General features: G+C 40.3%; 1 protein-coding gene and 1 long non-coding RNA gene across 2 annotated transcripts in view; one reads left to right on the top strand and one right to left on the bottom strand.

The window, feature by feature from the left end:
* The window catches only part of MYL3 (myosin light chain 3), a 35,722-nt gene extending 28,651 nt beyond the window's left edge, over positions 1 to 7,071 (bottom strand). Inside the window, exon 1 of the mRNA XM_005143972.3 lies at positions 6,885 to 7,071. Coding sequence (XP_005144029.1) covers positions 6,885 to 7,007 — 123 coding nt within the window. The 5' untranslated portion in view covers positions 7,008 to 7,071. The remainder of the gene's footprint in view (positions 1 to 6,884) is intronic.
* Positions 7,072 to 13,239: 6,168 nt separating this feature from the next.
* Positions 13,240 to 17,628, top strand: LOC115945646 (uncharacterized). Its single transcript, XR_004550031.1, has 3 exons — positions 13,240 to 13,424; positions 16,289 to 16,426; positions 17,546 to 17,628. It is a non-coding gene; the product is annotated as an uncharacterized lncRNA (long non-coding RNA).
* The last annotated feature ends 3,613 nt before the right edge of the window (positions 17,629 to 21,241 follow it).

Here is a 21,241-nt window from a genome sequence, read left to right as displayed (position 1 = left end):
GGTCCGTAAAACAAGTACTCATCACACTCAGTGTCATGAAATGATGATAGATCATCTAGGAGCTGGTGGCCTTCTTCACTTATCCTCAGTATAGTGTAGGCTGAGCAAGGCAAAGTGTTTTGGTTATCTGGGGTTTGAGTGGAATTTCCCCCCTTTAATTTTTTTCTGGTTCTTCTGTGCCTGTCACAAGGGTATCGGGGCACTTTGGCTGAATATCTTTCTAGTGCGAGAGGAAAGTGGGTGACATGTTAAGTAGTTGTGGAAACTTTGGAATAATACAATCCAAACCTCCAGTGACTCTCTGTACTTATCTGGATTGTTTACTAAGACCGTGTGCTTGAGATAGTAATTTGAACTTGTGCAGCCAAAATGTTCAGGATGGAGCTCCTTTTTCTTCACTATAACCAGCTGAGATAGACATCTCATCTAAGCAAAATATCTAGGTTCCCTCCATAGAAGCCAGACTGGACTTTTTCAACATTCAAATTTATCAATCCCATTTTCAGAAATATATCTATTATTTAAAATAGGTGACATCTGACATCACACAGGAGCTCATACCATTATTATGCTGAAATGTCTCTATGCACCTGAAGACAATTTGCCAGCTCTATGCAGTTTTTGAGCAGATACCTAAGAGGCATTCACCACTTGCTAAATAGAAAATAAATCACAATAAGCTTACAAAAGCTGTCATGCCTTGCCAAAGCACTGATCCATAGCTAGGATGGTGAGTCAGGGGCAAATCCCATAAAACTCGAAAGGAAAGATTTCCTACTGACTCCCACAAGCTTGCAATAAAGTCTCTTGTCTTCACTAAATTTCAGTTATTTTTGCCTGGGGCCTCCTCAAGAATCACTACTCAAATTTCTCTGTGCTTGAAAGGCTCAGAAAGAAACCACTGAAAGAGAAAGGGGCCCAGCATGGGCTTGGTTTAGCCTGGCAGGTGTCTGCCCACTTCAAAAACTTTGAGGTATGTGAGCACAGGAGGGAAATTGCTCTCTAAAAGTATTTTTACTGAGGTGCACTGTAGGCCAACAATAATGGTGATGACAATGGAAACATGTAGCACCTGGAAGGAATGAAACCAAGGGCAAAAATAGGTTGGACTGAGAAAGATGAGAGGGTGTTCGGAGGTTGAAAGCATATGGTGGCCACCTTCAGTTGTCCCCATGCCTGACCTTGGAGGCTTAGGCATATGCATGTGCAGCAGCGCTCCACATTATTCTCAGGGAAAAAACATGGGGCAAATTCTCAGTGAGGTCTAACATCCTGAAAGGTTTCAAAGTAGGCAAAGATCTCCATCCCCCCACCTCTTACTAAAATATAACATGATAGCTTCTTGTAGGCTGGATATGACATGCGTACACTACATGGGATATCCAGCCAGGCTTTCTTGGAACCAGACAAGCCCTTTAGTAGGTGGATGCCTTTAGTATGTGCCAGAATATCATCTACTCAAAGACCCCTAGAAATGTTCCCCACATTGAGGACAGCTCTGTACCACCGTCTATCTCATGCTCTGTTGATATAGTTGTGCTTGTCTCGTGTAAAGAGGAGGTGAAACAGATTGGCGAATGGCATTGAAGACACCTGCTCCTGTTGTCTCTGAACCAAAGGTAAGGAGTTCTTCAATATGTTGAGATTCAAATCATGTTTGTGCTGGAATATCCTAACCTTGGCCTGGCATATGGCTTTTCCTAGCAAGAAAATGTCCTGTTGTAACTTGATTCCCACAGATCTACACTGCACAGGACTTCACACTCCTATTACCAGCCAGCTGTGAGGCTGCCTGACTCTCACGCCAGAAAAGTTGTGTGACCATGAGCTCATAAGCTGGTTCCCTCACACATTCAGATAAAATACTTCTTTTGCACACTCAAAATCTCCCTCAAGTGGGCAAACACCTTAGCTTTCTTATTCAGAAAGAAGCTTTTTTGCAGACAAAGCCCTTCACCCCTACACACACTCCATCTCTTCTTACAGAAGTCAGGGAGCTAGCTAAATTCCTCTCTCTGACACATGCAAAATATGCTTCATTCTCCAAAGGCAAGCTCAAAACCTCTCAACATGTTTACCCCACAAACAAAATCCTTTCTATCACAAAATGACTCTTGTTTTTTCATTCCCCAATGGCCATCTCACACATATATTCACTATTAACTCATGTACATTTCTCCCACATCCAAGCTCACCATGAAATAATCATTTCAGTCACTTCAGCCCAGAATAAATTCTTCAGCAAACCATCAAAAACTGCTCTGACAATACAATCAAGAGGGACATTTGATGTTGAAATGGGATTTTTCCCAATGAAAGTCAATCCATTTCCCCCAAGGGATGTTTGCTTCTCTTCCCCCAGACTTCAAGCTTCCTCCTGATTATTGCTCAGCCTGCTTCTCCCTGCAGTGGAGGCTCGGACGTGTACTCTTTCATGTCTCCCATCACAGTGTGGCATACTCAGTGCTTGGGAGCTCAACAGACACATTGGCAGGGTCTCATCTTTACTGGTGCTGCACAAAGCCTGTGTATTTCCCTTGTGGCTGCTCCCATCCCAGGTGAAGAAGAAGAAAAAAAAGGGAAGAAGCATTTGTTTTTTTACTGTGCCTGCAGATGCTCAGAAGCCTGCAGGACTTTTCATGGAGAACAGTTTTCACATGGCTTTAAGATTGCAGTACTCCACAAAAATAAATGATGACTGTTTTTTTTTCCCCAGTCACCTGTACTACTGCATGCTGCTACAGTAAGCATATCAAGCGACAGCACGGGAAAATGTGATTATTAAGGATGACTGTACGGTAAGCTGTGTCCTTTCCAGGTCCTCACATATTGCCAGCTATTTTCTTTTGCACCCAGTACTCACTGGACTTTGAGCACATGTTATCTCAGCTAACTTTAGCTGCTGAAATTGGCACTCAAATTCCATTCTCAACTCTCTTTGTCAACAGATCAACATCTCCCAAGGGTGATTCAATCCATCCTCATATAGGTGTTTAGCACAGCTGCAAGGGATAAAACTCTCTAGAGTTGATTATAGGTGATTTGCTTAAGGTCAACGGTCATTTTTTTCAGTGGTTAAAGTTAGATGACCCAGTAACACTTTCTGTGTCCGTAACAATGAAAGATTCATCCTGTTTTCCATCAGCCTTACTGGTTTTCAGGAGAGCAGAATATATTTCTGGCAAAATGTGTCACTCTGCTACAAGAGAGCATTCAGATGGGAATGAATTAGAAATATGGAAAAGACAATCTTCGCACTACAAAATCTCTTCAAGACAATCTGTTTCCCAAAGTAAAGAGGTTCAGGGCCCATTCCAGAGAAACAGTTTCTTAAAGACTTCCTCATGGATGCAGGCAAAATCTTACAGAAAAGCAAGCAAACCAAAAAATAAAACATAACTCTTTTCTATGAGTTGCAAGCAATATTCAATTGCACCCAATTTACTTTGAAAATTTTTAAGTACTGGATCAAATCCCATGGGAATGTATATATGAGTAGAATTAAAACTTCAGTATAACTGCATTTACGTAAGGGGATGTATCTCAGATTTAAGCCACTATAAATGACATCCCAACAGAAGCCAAATATACCCTAAGACCATGAAGCAGCTAGAGAAAGACAATGAGAAAATCTAAAATTATTCTGGAGCGTAAAATAAGGCTCTTAAACCATTATCATGACAGCAAACATACCAGAAAAAAATGAAACAAGATGTGTTTTTCTCTACCACAGAAATATTTTAGTTTTGAGACTTAAAAAAATTTTTAAATTCCAAATGCAAAATTGCGCAATAAAGTCTGAGAATAAATATCGATAATTTAAGACATTCCCATCAACAGATGCATTTTGATCATTTTTAACATTCTGTTTTGATACAAGGTTATTTTCCTCAGATTTTTTTAAACTACAGATTATCATTGGCCTAAAATCAAGAACCAGTTTTATCCTGGAATGTAGAAATAGGATGTTTGGAGAATTTCAAAACTCTTTAAAGCCTTATTTTTTTTTTTCAAATGTTGTAGAATGACCTACGGAGGTATTCTGATCTGCACCAGATGGCCTGAACTCCATCACAACTAGGTTTATGTAGCAAGATGCAGCATACTGCCAGACCCAGCCCTGTGCACAAATAGCTTCAATTTTGACAAAAGCATTCTTGATGAAAAACATCTAATTGAAAAGTTCCCAGGAAAACTTCTCAAACTTCTCTAGAAAATATAATTTCCCCTTGCTATGGGACCCAAACTATGCATCTACCAATGCTTTCCCTAGTCCAATTTTGTATATAGCAGATAATGGAATATTCTCTGCAGAGATGAAGGGATGTTGAAATGGCATATTGAATTGATTTATTTATTTTTAAGGAACAAAAAATATTTGTTTTTGAAATTTAAAAACATTATAAGAGTTTATAATTGCAAATTGGTCTGGAGGAAAAATATAAGAATTTTCATGAATGCATATGCAGAGTAAGTTTAAAATAAAAATGCAGAAATTAATTGGTTTCAAATCCTACTTGGATGGAAATGTATTTAATGATCCTGATATTGTGTTGAGTACAAGGAGGAGTGTCTATTTTTTTGAGCAATACCAGTTTGGTTTATTTTAATTTATTTTTTTTTAATTATAACTCATGTTTCTGCTGGACTTAGCTGGCCTTCATACCACAGTGTCACACTATCCCAGATGAATATTACCACAATGTCATGGTACCCTGGCTGAATCCATCTGTGCCCTGGAAGAGAAGTTATTGCGATTTCCCCCTCCTCCTTTTACAGTGCAGGAATGTTAAGTACAGAGAGCTGGATCCCACCACGTACCACTTACTCAAGGTCACGGTGGAAGTTCTCAGAGTACGGCACTAACTCTGTGGGCATTACTTTAAAAATTAGCCCAAAACCAAATTCCTTGTAATTTGAGTTCTTCTTGATATAGTTACAAATGATTGCTTTTTTTTCTCTAGCATTTGAACTGAAAGATTTGCAAGGTCTTTATGATTCAAGGCAGAAAATCCTCCAGTTTCAGTGCTTCCTTTGTTAGAAATCCCCAGCTGAAGGAGTCACTCCCATGTGAAAGAAGCAAATGGTTTCAGCAGCCCATGATTTACAAGCCACCCATGAGACTTGCTGTGGTGTACTCAGGCGGTTCCTGAGGAGGAAATCACTTTCTGACCTAACAAGAGAGGGTCCTGGAGACACTCATCCCTCACCTCAGCTCTGAGGAGCTGGTGCCATGGATGGCACTGGAGTTCTTTCCATTTTCCTCTTTGGCATTATCTAGTCTTGTTTCATGTCCTATGGCTCACCATAAACACAGATGATAGCCAGGACTCCCCTGTTGATTACTCAGTTTCTTGTAGGAAACAGGAAAGAATCTGAAGAATCTGGTTGCTTTAATCAACAAAATAATGCTGATCTACACCCTGCCATTGTCTGGTTCAAGTCCCCATGAGAAAAAAAAAAACTAGGAGACACTGAAAAGCTCCTCTTCTTTTCCCCAAGGTCAATACCTTTTCCCAAAGGACAATTTCCAAAGGACAATGCCTTGCAAAGATATCCAGCTACATCTTGCAGTGACCATCCATCATGGGGTATTTACAGTGCTAACAATATGGGAAAGCTCTCCCTAAAGATTCTTGTGGGGATCTCTAACATTGCTTGTGTATGTGTGCTGTGCAGAAAGATCAAAGGGGAGCTAGTCATTGTCAGATCTTTATTTGCTTACTGCATTTCTGTAAGTCAAGAAATCACTCTTGAATAGTCCATTTCATGGTCATTTTCACACGACTATAAAATTTATCATTTCCTGAAGCAAACGTTTTTCAAAGTAAAAGTCACACTCAGATATCTGTTGAAGAGTAAATATCCATGGAAAAAAAGCACTTGAAAGGGAAAGATCTCCAGCACCATTTCAGTGGAATTACCTACTTCACAGTTTTAAAACCTTGAGTGTTTCCTAGACATTGGTAGTTCCCTGTCAATGGGGTTGTTCACTGAAAGGGCAATTTGATGCCAGTTAGGCAGCTCAGGATTAGAGTATTCTCAAGTTCTCCCACATTCTCTCAAAACCTGTTTTGAAAATGGCCCTGAAAACAATCTTTTCCTTACATATTTGAGGAAGACTTCAGCAAATCCTGCTGAAGAAAAAATCAGCAACAACTCTTTCCAGCAGAGACTTCTCTAAAGGAGAAGGAGAAGGCTTCTGCCCTTTGAAGGAATCCTTGGTGCATAACCTGAAAGCAGCAGTTCAGTCAGGAAAGCTGGATTTATTCCCAAGTTTCTCTCTGCCTTCCAAGATACATATAAGTACACAGTTCCTTTGCCATTCAGTTGGGCTTTTTTGGAAAACCTCAGGAGGTGTCACTGGCTTACTTTAAGGAAGTCTCGGGCTGGTGATATCTACCAAAATGATACATTCCAGTCAGAGAGAAATTAATTCAACCCATGTTCCAAGCCCACTCCAAGCTTACAATCTAGCTTTGGCCATTGGTTAGTCAGCAGTCAGCCTCAAATATAGTAAAATCTTCCTGGTATCTACCTGCATTGTTGCCAGCAGAAGAGCAATAAGCTTCCCACTGAGGTCAGTGAAGCCTGCATGAGCTAGAATCTGCTACTTTGGGGATAAGATAGAATGAATAGGTCTGAATCCCCTCAGATAAAATAAGATTCACTTTGAGTGTCTCTATTTAGCTGATCCCCCAATACTTTGCTCCAGCTCTTACTTCACCTGTAGCAATTGCCTTTGCTGCTCACATTCTGCTCAAAACCAAGAGCTACTTCTGGAGAATGTCACCTCACAGCATTGAATATATCACTGCCAAAACCACCATCAACCCAAGCCCCACCAGCCTGTTTCCTCACATGCCAGGTTAAAAGATACATACTTTGATAGAAGCTGGGTTAAATTCAGCTTCTTTGGGGGGCTCTGGTTCTGCTGGTTTAGGTGCTGGTTTGGGTTCTTCCTTCTTAGGTTCTGCCTTCTTAGGTTCGGGCTTCTTTGGAGCCATGCTGGTTTGCTGATGAGCTGCTTTAGAAAGGGAGAGAAGGAGACAGACAGACAGGAAAGAGATGGCTGCTTCAGGATAAATCACCAGCGCACACAGGTCTTTATCCCTGTCCAGTCTCTTGAAGTCACACATTATGTCACTCTCAGACCTGTCACATGCCAGAGATTACAATAGGGCCGCAGCTATAAAAGGACAAGACATTTACTCGGCTATTTTAGAGCTATGGGATATGGTATTGTTACACATTGATACTTAAATGGAAAGAGAGTTTGGGGCTTTTAGGGCTGAGGCTGGCACTGGGTCAAAAATTTCTGGTTGTGTGTGCATGCGTGTACATGTACAACGGGGGAGGTTTGGTTATGGCTCAGGTCCCATCGATGGGTTCTGTCCTCCCCACGGCTGCACTAACAATTACCTTCCTACTTCACTTGCAGAGCATCTCACTTTCAGTCAGGACTGCACCCCTGGCCTTTGTTGTGCTGCAGTTCATTAAATGACAAGCACAGATCTATATTTAGACGTGAGGGATAGACCTATGTGGGAGATTGGCCACCAACCTGTCATCCAGCGCAGGGAAGAGTTCACTCCTCAGATCACACGTTGGTGCTCTCCTGGGAATGTACAAAGTATCAGTAGTACTTATAGTATAATGCATCTAACAAGGAGGGAAACATATACACACACACATGCATGCACATATGGTCTGGGATAGTACCGTGTGTCTGCAAGTACATCCTCATGGCTGAGATTTTCCAGACCACTTTAGGGACTTGAATTCCAAATTCCCATTAAAATAACTAAGATAAGGGTATCCCTTTGAAGCTTGTCTAATCCCACCACTACTTTGATTTAAATAACCCCCCTTCAAAGCAGATTTAACTTAATTTTCAGATCTGCATTTGCTTATGTCTATTTTCTAAATCAGGAGATCACACTTCCACATTGCCTAGATCTTTTAATTTTTTTTCCCCAGAGGTTTGGGTTGGAAGGGACCTTAAAATCACCAAGTTCCAACCCCCTATCAATACCTGAAGGTTATTGTATAAAGATAACCATTCCAGTTCAGGAAGTCCATGAGGAAGAAATTTCTGGAATGTGTTTTGAGGATGTATATTACTTTTCATATAACATCAGCTATATGAAAAAGAATATTACTTTTTCAAACTGGTTTGGGTTGGAAGGGACCTTAAAGGCCATCCAATTTCAACCCCCCTGCCACAGGCAGGGACACCTTCCACCAGACCAGGTTGCTCCAAGCTCTGTCCAGCCTGGCATTGGTTGGACATCCCCTTCCAGGGATGGGGCAGCCACAGCTTCTCTGGGCAACCTGTGCCAGGTCCTCACCACCCTGACAGTAAAACAATTTCTTCCTAACATCCCTTCTCTACTACCAGCTTTGACCAGAACTGAGTTTTCTCAATGTGGGCCAAGAACAACCTGGTCTAGTGGTGCTGGAACTGGATGGTCCTTGTGGTGCCTTGCAACTCAAAACTGTTCTATGATTCTATGTGTCTCCACGAGAAGCTGTGCAGAGATCTGTCTACTCACTCTGCCTAGACCAGACTCTAGTTCTAACAACTCTCTTCAGTTGACAAAAGCCACAAGACCTGCTCTGATTGAGCCCACCAGATCCAACTTATGTTTGTATGGTCACATGGGGAAGGAGTTTCTGACAACAACTTTCCAATGTATTGATCTACTCACTATAACAAGTGCAGACAGGGAAGAAGTTCAGCCCTGGGTTGTAGGCTGGAATTTGTCTGCATTGGAGGTGTGACAGAGATGCACTGGATGATCCTACCTGGCCTTCAACTACCATTGCAGAAGAGCCTCAGTCTCCCGTAGGGTCTGTGCCCAAACTTCATACTTGCCAGGTCCATACATATCTCAGATACCACAGGGTATCAGAAATGGCTTCAGAAACACACCGGCAAATTAATACCATTCCCTGTGAATTATTAAACTACAGGACACCTACAGAGTTCTGAGAAACCTTTAGAGGCAGAGGCATCTCAAGTGAGTGAAGCCATAGACACCTACAGCTGAGAGATGCATCACCCTCACACTGAATATATGGGCTAGAGCTCTGTTGACTGCAATGGGAGCAGAGCCACAGAGTTCACATAAATACATTTATATTGTAGACACCTAAATTAAGTGACATGAACCATACTTGGGCTGAATTTTATCTTCTGAAATTTCTTTCAAATTGCAAAGCTCCGGAGTAGAGGTTTTTCTGCAGGTTTTTAGTTCTCATTTGGCCATTCTCTGTTCAGGGTAAACAACAACAAAGTGTGGAAAGATGTACTCTGCTGATCAGAATAAGTGATCCCTGCAGACTTTGCAAGCTGTAGATATTTCTGCTAAGAAATAACATAAATCATGCACTGTTTTCATGCCCTGTGAAGTTTTGCTGCATTGATTTCTGCGTTGAAATGTGTCATGGCTGGGGAGCTGTAAGAGCTTTTTACAGACCCAAAGAAATACCAGGGAGTAATTTCACCATATTCTCCCACTACAGACTTCTTGAATGACATTGCAAGAGCCAGGACAGACCTAGGAAATTCTGAGTTTATATTCAAAGTGGGAATCTGTAATGCAAATTAGCATGTGGTCTGAGAGAAGCCATAACTACAGAGACAATGTCTGAGCAGGCACAAGCACATATGTGTGTTTTACATGACATTTTAAAAATCCACCAGGTCTTATTCCTGAACTGAAAACAGCACTGGAAAATACCAGGCAATTAAGATGCCAGCAGCAGTTCAACAGCAGTTTGGGATCTTGTCAACTCCACCTCTGTGAGATAAGAAGAGACCATAATAATAGGGAGAGTCATATTTCACGCTGTGTTCCGAATTCCACAATCAGCATGGTTGTGGGGTTTGTTGGTAGGTTTCCCCACACTTTGGCTGTAATAAAAATACATTAGAGAAATAACAGTAAAGAAAAAACCCAGAAAGGTGTCTGGAAGCTCACCTCTGTCAATTCTCAGCCAAAATCCAGTAGTCCTACTATCATACAAGGATTATATCAATATGTTTTTTTATATATTCAAGATAAGGTATATTCACAGTACAGCTGGTGTGACACAGAGATGATCCTTTGCACTTCTGTCAAAAACAAAACTGTTGCCACTTCTTCTAAATTATCAGCTCTGCTTGGGGGTGAGGCTTCTGGCAATGACAAAAAAATCCAGTTAAATACATTGGCATTTTATTCAATCTCTTACCTCTCTGTTTCTCTTCTATACCCCTGGTACATTGTCTCCTTACTTCTGTTTATTTTACTTATGTAGACCAAATAATAACCAAAATACCCTAACAGATCAGCCCTTTCACACAGCTTCTGGTGGTTCTTCACTTTTCTTTTTCATCAGGATGTAACATAGATGGCAGGCAACAGCTCCATCTATGTGATTACTACATATATCTATGATTATTGAAATATACAATGTCAAGTCAAACAGGGAGGTACATCATGGGTTTTAAGTACCTGCAGGGCTGGCTAACCACTGCTTGGTGGGTGTCTTGGATCAATTCCATTGATTAAAGATATTCCAATGCCCTGTAAATTGTTGCAAACAGCCAAATCAAGACAGTTAATCTTGCCCTAAATCCCCCATCCATCTCTTCCATGAGGATCCCTAGAGTCTCAGCAGCTGCAAAAATATCCTGACCAAATATCCCTCTTCCTATTAATAGGTTTTGAAAGGCAGGGAACAGCAGGGGAAGTCCTCTTCATTTTTCAGTTGCATTCACAGCAGATGTTAGCAGCAGATCTCAGCCCCAAAAATCTATTCCAATGTCCTACATGGGAGGCTGGGTTAACTGTGAATTTTCTAAAATTCTCTTGGTCATCAGGTTTGATGAGGAGTTTCTTCTGAGAGATGGACCAGGTTAATCTTCAAAGAGAACAGAGCTCATCAGGATATTTTCCAGAGAAAAAAAAAAAAAGAAAAAAGAAAAAAACTTTAGAAACCAGAAAAGTAGAATATAAGTGAAAACAAAATATTCTGGCCAAATCTAAATTGTTTCAATTTGGGAATACTGCCACAGTGCCTTATGATTCTCTGGTCTTTGATAAGTCTGTCTGTCATATGGAATGGAATGCCGGAATGTCTGCTGGAATCATAGAACATCCCAGCTTGGAAAAGACCTCAAAAGATCATCTGGTCTAAGAAAAGGAGCCTAGATAAGTTCATCTAGCAGTCTTACTCCGTTTACGGCAATTTACCATACTCATCTTTGGACCAAGTGGAGGAGTTGGTATAGAGAATGAGAATTGTCTCTTTCCGAGGATAACAAAGACCTGAGAAAAGTTAAGAATTTTCATGAAATTTTGTTGTGGGATATTTGAATTGAACTATTTGGTGCCAAAAAGTATCACTTTTCAGATACTTGAATTCTCAACAGAATAACATCTGTCTCCCCCAAGCAGGCTGGGTATTTTTTTCTCTTAAAAATAAAATTAATCTTTGAGTTTAAACTTTAATTCTCTCCTCAGAATAAATTGTTGATGGAAACTATCCAGACATCTTTAAATGAGAGGCTGAGAGCACGTCAAAGATGTTTCTCTCTCCACCTAAATGTGGTTGAGCAACTTTTCCCAATAAGGAATGCTGTCCTTAGAGTTGTGAGATGGCCACAGCTTGAGTGTCTTCCCCAGAGAACAGAGAAAAAGTGGTTTTAGAAGATTTGTAACCAGAAGACAATTTATTTTTCTGCCTTTTCAGTCCCTAGCACAGCAGATGTCAGCTGTTGGATGAAGAAAGCAATCTGCAAACCACATCTGCTTATATGCTTCTCAACCTCTGTACTTTATATAATCAAGTTATAAACAGAAATTCAGATATTTTCAAATGTCGGTGGCATTTCAAAGATAGCTGATGAAAAAAAAATATATAAAATAGAACCAGACAGGGCTTTTCTCCCTATTTTTTTGCCAGCTATACAGCTCATCAGTTTTTCTATCCATGTCTTAACACCTGAGTGGTTCCAAGAAGACACTGGAAGAAAGAACAGAAGAGGTTGTATTTGCATGGAGAAAGAAGGCTGTGGTAGGCCATCTGTGAGGGGGTTCATCTGATGGGAAGTTGCTGTGAGCAAATGTGGAGGAAGACAGAAAGCAAGGTAAAAATAAGAATTTTCTTAAAGATTGCTGTTACTGCTCCCACTTTCCATAGGGTGGATTGTCCACATCTCCCTGTAGGAACATCAGCTATGAAGAAAAGCAAATGCCTGCCTTTGGAGCAACATTTCAGCTGCTATAAATCAGAGAGTTCTACTGACTTCAAGGGAACTATGTTGATTTATGCCAGCTGTGGATATGGACCAGAATAGTAGATAGTCTGGCAGTAACCATCTTAGTTTCTAACTATTGGGATCAGGAGAACACATGTTTGCTGCTCATCTGGGGGAGGGTGGGGAAGGGGGGAGGTGGGGAGAAGAAGTCAAAAAAAAGCTGTATTTTTTATACAGAAAATGCAACACTAAATACACTTAGCAGTGCTGGTGGCACAAAACCCATTCGAAACGTGCTCTTGCTCGTGAAGATGGGGATTTAGTAGAAAATGAATATATAATGGATCCTGAGACTATATAGGTACCATAGGATGAAGAACAGAAATTAAATGTTTTCTGTATTACAGTCTTAGTAAATTTTTGAAGACCTGTTCCAAAGACAGTGAAAGCATGAGGAAAATCAACAAGATCCTTCAGTGGTTTGTTGAAAGGAAAAAGTGTTAAATATCAATTGAAAGGACTAATTACCAGCTATTTTGCAGACCATGATAGCCTACTTCTTTTAAATATAGATTTTTATTTTCTTCAGGAAATCACCTAGTTCCTATCAGAACATTAAGGAACAGTTGTGTCATTTAACTTCAGCATCAGTGAAATGTCTAGCTTTTAGATGAATGATCAGATATGCCTTTTCTCTGTTAAAATGAAGAAACACCCCCAAATGGTCATTCCTTCCACCTTTTGGTCTTTATAACAGATAGAATAAATATCCTTCTAGACTTTTCTTTTGCTATATATATTGGCAAAGGAAGTTCCATTTTTTAACATTGGAGGCTTAACTTTCAGATGTTTAAAATAAGGAAATTCCATATTCCATCCACATATAGCCCATTTCATCCCCATTAGGACATTTTGATTTTTCTTTCAGGAAAGCAATAATGTAATGTATGCTATTTTTTCCAAAAAGAGCATACCTATCTCCAGCCATCAAAGATTTTTATATGTTTGTCTCTGAAACTCAACAGAGTCTGAGAGCAATTCTCCTTTGAGGACTTAAAGGCTATGGGCAAGTCAACTCATGATCTTTAAAGGACAAAGAAAAATGATCAATCTCAGTACCTGACAGATTGACAGCTGGTTACTATCCATACCTTGATCACTGTTTACTTAGCAGGTAAGTTAAATACCTCTCTTTGAGATGACCTTGCACATCCTAGAGCAGATGTTAAAGGCAAAAGTGGTAAATGCATGTTGATTTGCCTAGAAGTACCCACTACCATGACCACTTTGTCATTACCTTGTGTTTTCAACTTTATAAAGTCCATTATAAGAAAAATGAGATACACATGGCTGATTTAGATGATGATGTGACATTTTTCTCTCTTCATTTCTGCTCCTTTCTCTCTTTTTTGGTACTGTAAATGATCAGCAGCTCATATGGCAGTGCAAATATTTTTACACCCTTTGGCTGTCCCCACTTGTACTGCAATGTGGCTGCTGTAAATTTCAAAGCTGAGCATTTCATATTTTTACTAAACCACTACCAGAGACAGCTGCAGTGCAAGGGGTAGGCAAAGTCGTATTCTTCAGTTCTTCCAAGCAATTTTGAAGTGGCAGTAACTGAAAAGCAATCCGAGGGACTGTAAGTAAGAACTGCCCTATTCTAGCAACCCAAAGTGAATTCACAGGGATCTAGCTCTGTTCTAGGAAAAAAATCCCAAAGGGGCCAATGATGGATGCATGAAGGGGGAAAAGTAATTTATCTGAACTTACAGCAAAGTCTGAGAAGAGGACATCCCAGAAGACTTCTCTTTCCACTAGAATTAAACCAATGTATCGCACAATGGAGGGAATGTGTTAGGTATTTTGGGAAGCATCTTCACCCAGCCCCGTAATCAAATGCCTATTTTATTTGTTCCAATGTAGACAAATCATGGTGGTAGATCAGGCCTCCTAGGGCGAAGTTTTTTCAGTAGCCCTTCAGAAATTCAAGTTTCCTGTCACCTCCAGAGTCTGAACACTGGCCACTATTAAATACCTCGTGTAATTAAGACTCTTTCTTTCAACCTCAAAAAAACATTCTCTATTCAGGGCTGCAGTTGACTCTTTCTCTACTTGAAGACACCATAAGACAGCCAAGATTGTTCTCACAAGTCATTCTTCCTGCTTTCTTTTTGTTTTTGTATTATTGTCTATTCAGGATCCCTTTTAGGAACTAATAGAAAAAGTCCCTGGATAAAGCATTATTTATCACATTCTCTTGGAAATCTGTCTTCCTTTTCAAAGGCATCTGTATCACTCCACTTACCAGACAAGAAGCCTGGAAGACTACTCAGGATTGCTAGTTGTATGAAATGAGCTCCAGCCAAATGAAACTGTATTTCAGGCTGTGAAGTTATGTTAACATCTGCAGTATTGCAAAATTAGGGCTAAAGAAGGCTGTAGACTGAGTCTGAGACTCCCACTTTTCAATTCTGATGGTATCAGAGTGATGTTGACACCCACAAATTTTCTGGGAAGCTGTATCTACTCCAGGCAATACCAAAGCTCAAGCACAGTCTGTCAGAAGTTGTTTCAGGACATACATCAACTGTAGCATTAAGCATGGCTTTGAGATGCTCAGAGCTTATACTATCTCCTGATGTGATGGGAGATGAAGGCAGAAATCCCACATCACAAGAAACAGCCTCCAACAACTCAGGCCTCTGTTTGAAATTTCTGCTCAACAACAAAAATAGATGTACCCATCTTGTCTTATTTTTGCTTCCTGTAGGCCAAATCCTACTTGGAGAGGAGTTCTAACAACTTCAAAAGAACCATAAAACTCGTGATCTGGCCCTGCTACTCATTTCACTATTTTTTTTTTTTATTAACAGGGAAATTTAAAACTATGGGCCATAACTGCAAAGGCAACTTTTGCATCAAAGATTAAGTAATTTATACCTTGTTAGCATTTATCATTATCTTGAAGTCCCAGCAGAAAACAGAATTCCTCCTTTCTAGTTACAGACATGGAGAAAAAAAATAAATAAATGCAAACTATAGAAATGAAAATGTAAAAATTTATTATATGCATATAAATGGGAAATAAGATGGGAATGGGAAGTGTTATCCTAACCCTTGTTTTTTGTAATGGAAGCATAGTTGATTTGACCAAGTTCAGAGCTTCTGTGGAAGAATTCGGAAGTAAATAAATTTCTCATGTTTCCACACTGCACTATATATTCTGGGAGTTGAATACAACTTCTGTAGAAGGCAGACAGTGGATGTGATGGGAACATACCCATGAAACCTTGTACAGCAATGTTTTAACAGTGAATATTTTACTTGGTCTTGATGCTATTTTTTAAAATATAAATATATTTTAATAAGCAGAAGGGATATTAAAGGGAAACATGGAGCCTTTTCTTTTTGGTGTCACAGGTGTAACATTAATGTCACTTCCCAAAATACTAATCTTTTTTCATGCAGTGGAATTTCTGGCTGGGTTGTGAAACTCAATGCCCCCTATAAAGGGCTGTAACCCAATCTGGATCAACAGCTTGGGAACAATAGAGCTGGCTGGCAAAGGAATGCCAGGAATGTCCTGGGCTGAAGGACTCAAGGGCTAGCTCCACTGTGTACTCTTGAAACCCTGAGGACCCTCCACTAGACACTGCTTGACTGAAGAAGCCTTGGAGGTGTGAAAAGAGAGCTTCACTCTGGCAGAGTTAACATTCAAAGATGTGCAAAGCACATGGAGATCCAGATCTGCCCATGGATAGTTTATGATGTACAGATACAATTCAGACAACAAGGACTATGCTTCCATGCTAACCCCCCAGCATTCATATCCAGGACTTGCCCTAGCATGTATTTCTAGTTACATTTATCACCCTGCCTTAGTTATCATCTTATCCTTTTATTTCTTATTTCTTTGTTGATCACTTTTAAAAAGGTGTCCAACAAACTTTTTTTTTTATCTTAAACTTTCATTGTTCTTCAAAAATTACCCTTTTCGTCTTTTCTGTTGTACTCCTCCTTTCCCTTGTTTTTTAGCTGAGCCAAGAGATTTCCTATATATCTCCTCAAGATACTGGAATAAGATTTGGACAGACATCTAATGACTAAGGATGACATGAGTTCCACGGTTGGTCACTGATCCACTGTTAGCATTCACTGAACCCACTGAATTGGGTAAGGATATGGGAAAAGTGAAATTGAACCTGTGCTCCACCAAGTGTTTTCTGTGTTGTGATACCCACAGTAGATATCAGTCTCCTACAGAAGCAACTAATGAGTCATGTCCTATGAGTGTTGCCTACAGGATATCCTGCACACAGCACACAGAAAGGCAAACCCTTCTGTCCCCCAAAATAGCAATTTATTACCAGTGGTTAACACCTAACAGCAGTTGAAGAAGTGCTGTGTTTCCCTTTCAAGATCCCAAAGGGCTGCTGAGAGCACATCAAAACTTAATGTATGCCGAGACTAAGCTCACAAGTGGACCTTGGCCTCCAGTTCAAGGGATAAGAGACATGTGATCCCCAGCAGCTCAGGCCAGTCACATTTTGGTTTTACAGTACACCACAAGGACATAATGAAAGAAGAGAGTTCCTGGAAAGAATGACTCCAAGTCATACTTGTTGACGTCAGCAAACCAGAGATATGCTTGACCATTTTGAAGAATTTCCCAAAACCCAAAAGTGGTTCTGTAAGAATGTTCTGAGGTTCTGATATCAAAGCATATTTGCTTTCTGTCTGTCTTGTTACACTGGGTTATCTGGAGCAGAAATAAATATGTTTGCATTGCTACATGCATGCACTATGAATATGTGTAGCCTACTGCATACATACATAAATATATAGCAGGAAGAGAAAAATACCATGTAGTTCAACTAATCTTTCAAGGAAATTCTGCATATATGTTGTTTAGATATATACGAATTTGTGCATATCACACTCATATAATTATATATATATAACATACATACATATACATACACACATATATATATCTCATATACATACATATATAATCATGGTGTCCCTGCCCATGGCAAGGGGGGTGAAACTAGATGATTTTTAAGGTTCATTCCAACACAAACCATTCTATGAGTCTATATTATGTGTATGGTAAATATGAAAACATTAATAACATTGTCATTTAAAAAAAAAACAAACAAAACAAACCAACCAACCAACAAAACAAAGAAACCAACCCAAAAAAAACAACCTCCCAAAAATATCCAAATCTGTCTGTTAATTTTGCTCCTAATGACCAGAGGTTTTCATTCTGCTTCTTTTTTCTGACAGGAGCACTGGATAGATGCAAGTTTCCTGAAATTCACAGCACAGGGAACATGGTAGAGGAATCTTCTGGCATGATAAAGGGGACCTGGGGCTTGGTAAGGGAGAATCAAAATAATACAGAGAGATTTGTTTGTTAGCTGAGGGTGATGATGATAACTGTTTAGTGTTCAGGTAAGACCTGAGGAGCCATGCAGTCCTCAGCTGTCAATTTTGCAGCAGATCCTATACTGGGCATGGAGTGATCTCTTTGGTGAACAGGTCTCAGTCCTGCAGGTATGAGTGAAAAGGCAGATGGTGTGATTTGTTCAGATCTCCTCCAGTGTAAGTGCAGTCATGATAAATGGTTCAGTGTATCTTCAGAAGATACACAACTATGATAATTTTCTGGGATTCACCTAACCATGCAAAGTAAACCTAATGAAATGAATGCAGAGTACAACACAGAACTGGACATTGCTGCATCCCATTTCCCATCCTCAGCTGGTGAAAAACATCTATAGAGAAAACTGCTCATGGATATTAATTTTATGAATATTTTTTCATTAAAAAAAAAAAAGCCTGCTAGGCATCTTTCCTTGTACATGACCATTCAGTGTAGAAAAACTACAGAAAAAGAGAGTTTTAAGAACAGGTCAGATAGGTAGAGGACCTAACAAACAGATAGGTTTTCCAAGTATTGTAGAATTAGATTTCGTCCCACCTGTGTCATGTTGAATGGCAGCTGTAGATAGAACAGTCATATTCACCATATCACTGCAGCCTGAAACAAAGCAACATGTCAACCTCTCTCACATCTGGCCTGCCAAGAGGGAAAGATTAAGTGCAATCTGATGACAGCATTGTTCTCCCCATTCTCATAAAACACTGAGTCTACCAGACTTTCCCTTCTGGTTCATCGGCTGTGAAATGCATGGTTTCACAAAACATCAGATCCACTGCCACTACTCACAAGGTGTTAGATGAAGTGATGGGCCTTGCTAGGATCCCAGGGTAATAGGAGCCATATGACCATCTGACTTGTTACAAAACTAGCTCAGAAGTTGATTTAAGGCAGGGATGAAGGGAAGGAGCTTTCACTTGTGTAAATCCTCATCTGATGAGTACTGATCGGTAAGGGGTGAGCACCTACTCCTGTGAAGTGGGAATGGCCATGTGTATGCAGCCCACCCATCTCACCCAAATAACAGCCCATCAAATCCTGCAGACAGATAGAGACACAGAGGTAGGTTAGTTTTTTCATATGGGTAAGGGAAGGCAGACTTCCCCAGATACTGTCAAACAGATAGCCAAATAATATCAACTATGAAGTCAGACTGAATGAACTGGGGTTGTTTGGGCTAAAGAGGAATGAGATGGGGGGAGAGGAGGAAAAGGCAAGAACTTGATAGCCTTCAAAAACAAGAAAAAATTATTCAGAGCAAACAAAATTAGTCTGTTCTTAATCAAGAGCTTAAACTGCAAGATGGTTAATCTTTCTTTTTAAATATTAGAAGAAACTCTGTTAGAATGAATGCTGTGTGCTGGAATCTGTCTCATGGAAAACTTTTGCCTGCTGGAAATCTTTAGGGTGAGTTTATATAAACTGCTGTCAGGAAGAGCATAGATGTAATTATTCTTGCCTTGGGACTGGATGGTCTTTCAGGTTCTACTAGGATGTTGAGGTTCCTACTAGAAATTAGAACTATTCCCGCTCTCTCAGTCACACAGGCATGACAATTAGCTGCTTTAGTTTCCAGTCACAATGCTACACCAATGAAAGCTCAACATAGATATTGCCTATGGCCAATTCATTAGTGTATCATGCCCTTCAGTTGGGTTTGCCATCCCCTTTTATCCAGCTCTTGTACTCATTAGCTGATCAACAACATGCTTCTTTTTCTTGCCTGTTTAGAAATTCTTTCAGACATATGGATTAAACAGAAGATAAAAAGAGGCATCAAAACCCAAATAAATATCACTAAATATAGTTAGAGCCAGCTGGTTTTAATTAGAATTGTCTCAAGGCAGCCATGCCAAAAGCAATCTGAGCAGTCTTACGGCATGATCTGTTGATCTGCCAACATCTTTCAGGGGTTTACTGTATCCCCTGCAGTGAAATTGCCCCCCTATGTAATACAATGATAGTGCATTCCAGACATATTTTTCTGCTGAGAGGCAGTGTTTTGGATGCAGTGGGAGCAATTGCCGTCATCTGATCCTAGGGCTGTTTTGTGTTGAAGGCATCACATTGCAACCTAGATGGGCTCTATAACAAGGTGACCTCCTGGGAAGGAGCCATCCCTAAGGAGAGTCCCCCAGTGCATGGGTAAGAAACATGTGGAGGGGTGAGCCAATCTTGGGACATGTCTTGAGGCTCTTCCAGGCTTTTCCATTCTCTGACCACCCCAGTCACCATGTAGAATACAGAGTTCAGTGTGTCAGTGAATGGTACCAGTCATGAACTCAGGTAGACTGGGGGTGGTCCAGGTTCCCAAGGAAGTTCTCATACATATAGAATACAGCTCTTCATGTTGAGCAGCCTTCCTGACCAATTAATTGCACAGGCTATAAAAACATAACAAGGCCTGAGAGTAAAAAAAGCCTATCTGCACATGTTCTCTGTACCGGCAGGGACAAAGAGGACTGGAAGGAGGCAGGTGAGTCTAGAGTAGGTTTTTTTCACTAATCATTGAGAAAAGCAGAGGAAGAAGGAAAAGATATTAGGGATTTAGTAATTTTGTTATTGGACATGGGAATATTCAGTCTCTGCTTCTTCCACCAAAAGAGAAATATGTTAGATAGGGATATGATCTGCCATACTCTCCACTGCTCCATCATCTCAGAATGTCTTAGAGCCAGCCCCATTCTACATCAAGGTTTACATACTGATTTGACTCATCCTCATGTTTTCTCCCAGCTCTAATATGATGTGGGTTTACAAGTATTTTCTCAGACAGGCTAATACAAGACCTGCTGAAATAAAAGTTTTTTTTTCCATAAAGCCAAGCACAGAAAGTGGATAGCTGTTAAATTTAGGTCACATAGTTCTGCTTTTGGAAAGGGATTTGAGACATCTTCCCATTCAAAGGGCTGCAGTCTCATGCCAGATCACATTTCCTCATAGTCCTTCCAAAACTGAACAATTGTTCATGCACATGTCTCGGTTATTACATTTTACCACACAGGGAATATTCACCACTAATAAGGAAAAAAGCACTGGATAGCTGTCACATCCTGGGGCCAGAGCAAAGGTTCAGCTGTCAGTGGACAGAGGACCTCTTCCAAGCCTAATCTTTCTGGATAAAAATGTCAGTGCATTCAGCTGTCTGTATCTATTGACCAGCCTGAAGTTTGATATTCCTGCATCCTGCTAGTACACAGGACAGTATTGACATTCATTATGTAAAGCCATTAAGGTTTGCTGATGAAGGCTTAGTTTTATATATAGCTGGTGTCGTTTCAACCTCCCCACAATGTATGTGCTTCTCTGTCCCCAGAAGAAATCTCAAGCCCATGCAACCAGCAGAACTAGGGTAGATGGGACTCTCTTTAATCCAGCACAAAGGCAGGTAACCTTGTGGTGAAAGGTAACACCCATATGAATGGCTCTACAACAGCAAAGACAGTTAACCTCAAAGAAGGATCTCTAACAAAAGCCAGCAAGGGATAGAAGGTGGAAGCAGGTAAAGCAAGAAATTTTGCAGTCTTCATGGTGGATGG

The sequence above is a fragment of the Melopsittacus undulatus genome, chromosome 1, assembly GCF_012275295.1.
Source record: "Melopsittacus undulatus isolate bMelUnd1 chromosome 1, bMelUnd1.mat.Z, whole genome shotgun sequence".
Classification (NCBI taxonomy): Eukaryota; Metazoa; Chordata; class Aves; order Psittaciformes; family Psittaculidae; genus Melopsittacus; species Melopsittacus undulatus.
Note: the sequence above shows the minus strand (reverse complement) of the source record. Positions and strands in the feature narration are given on the sequence as shown.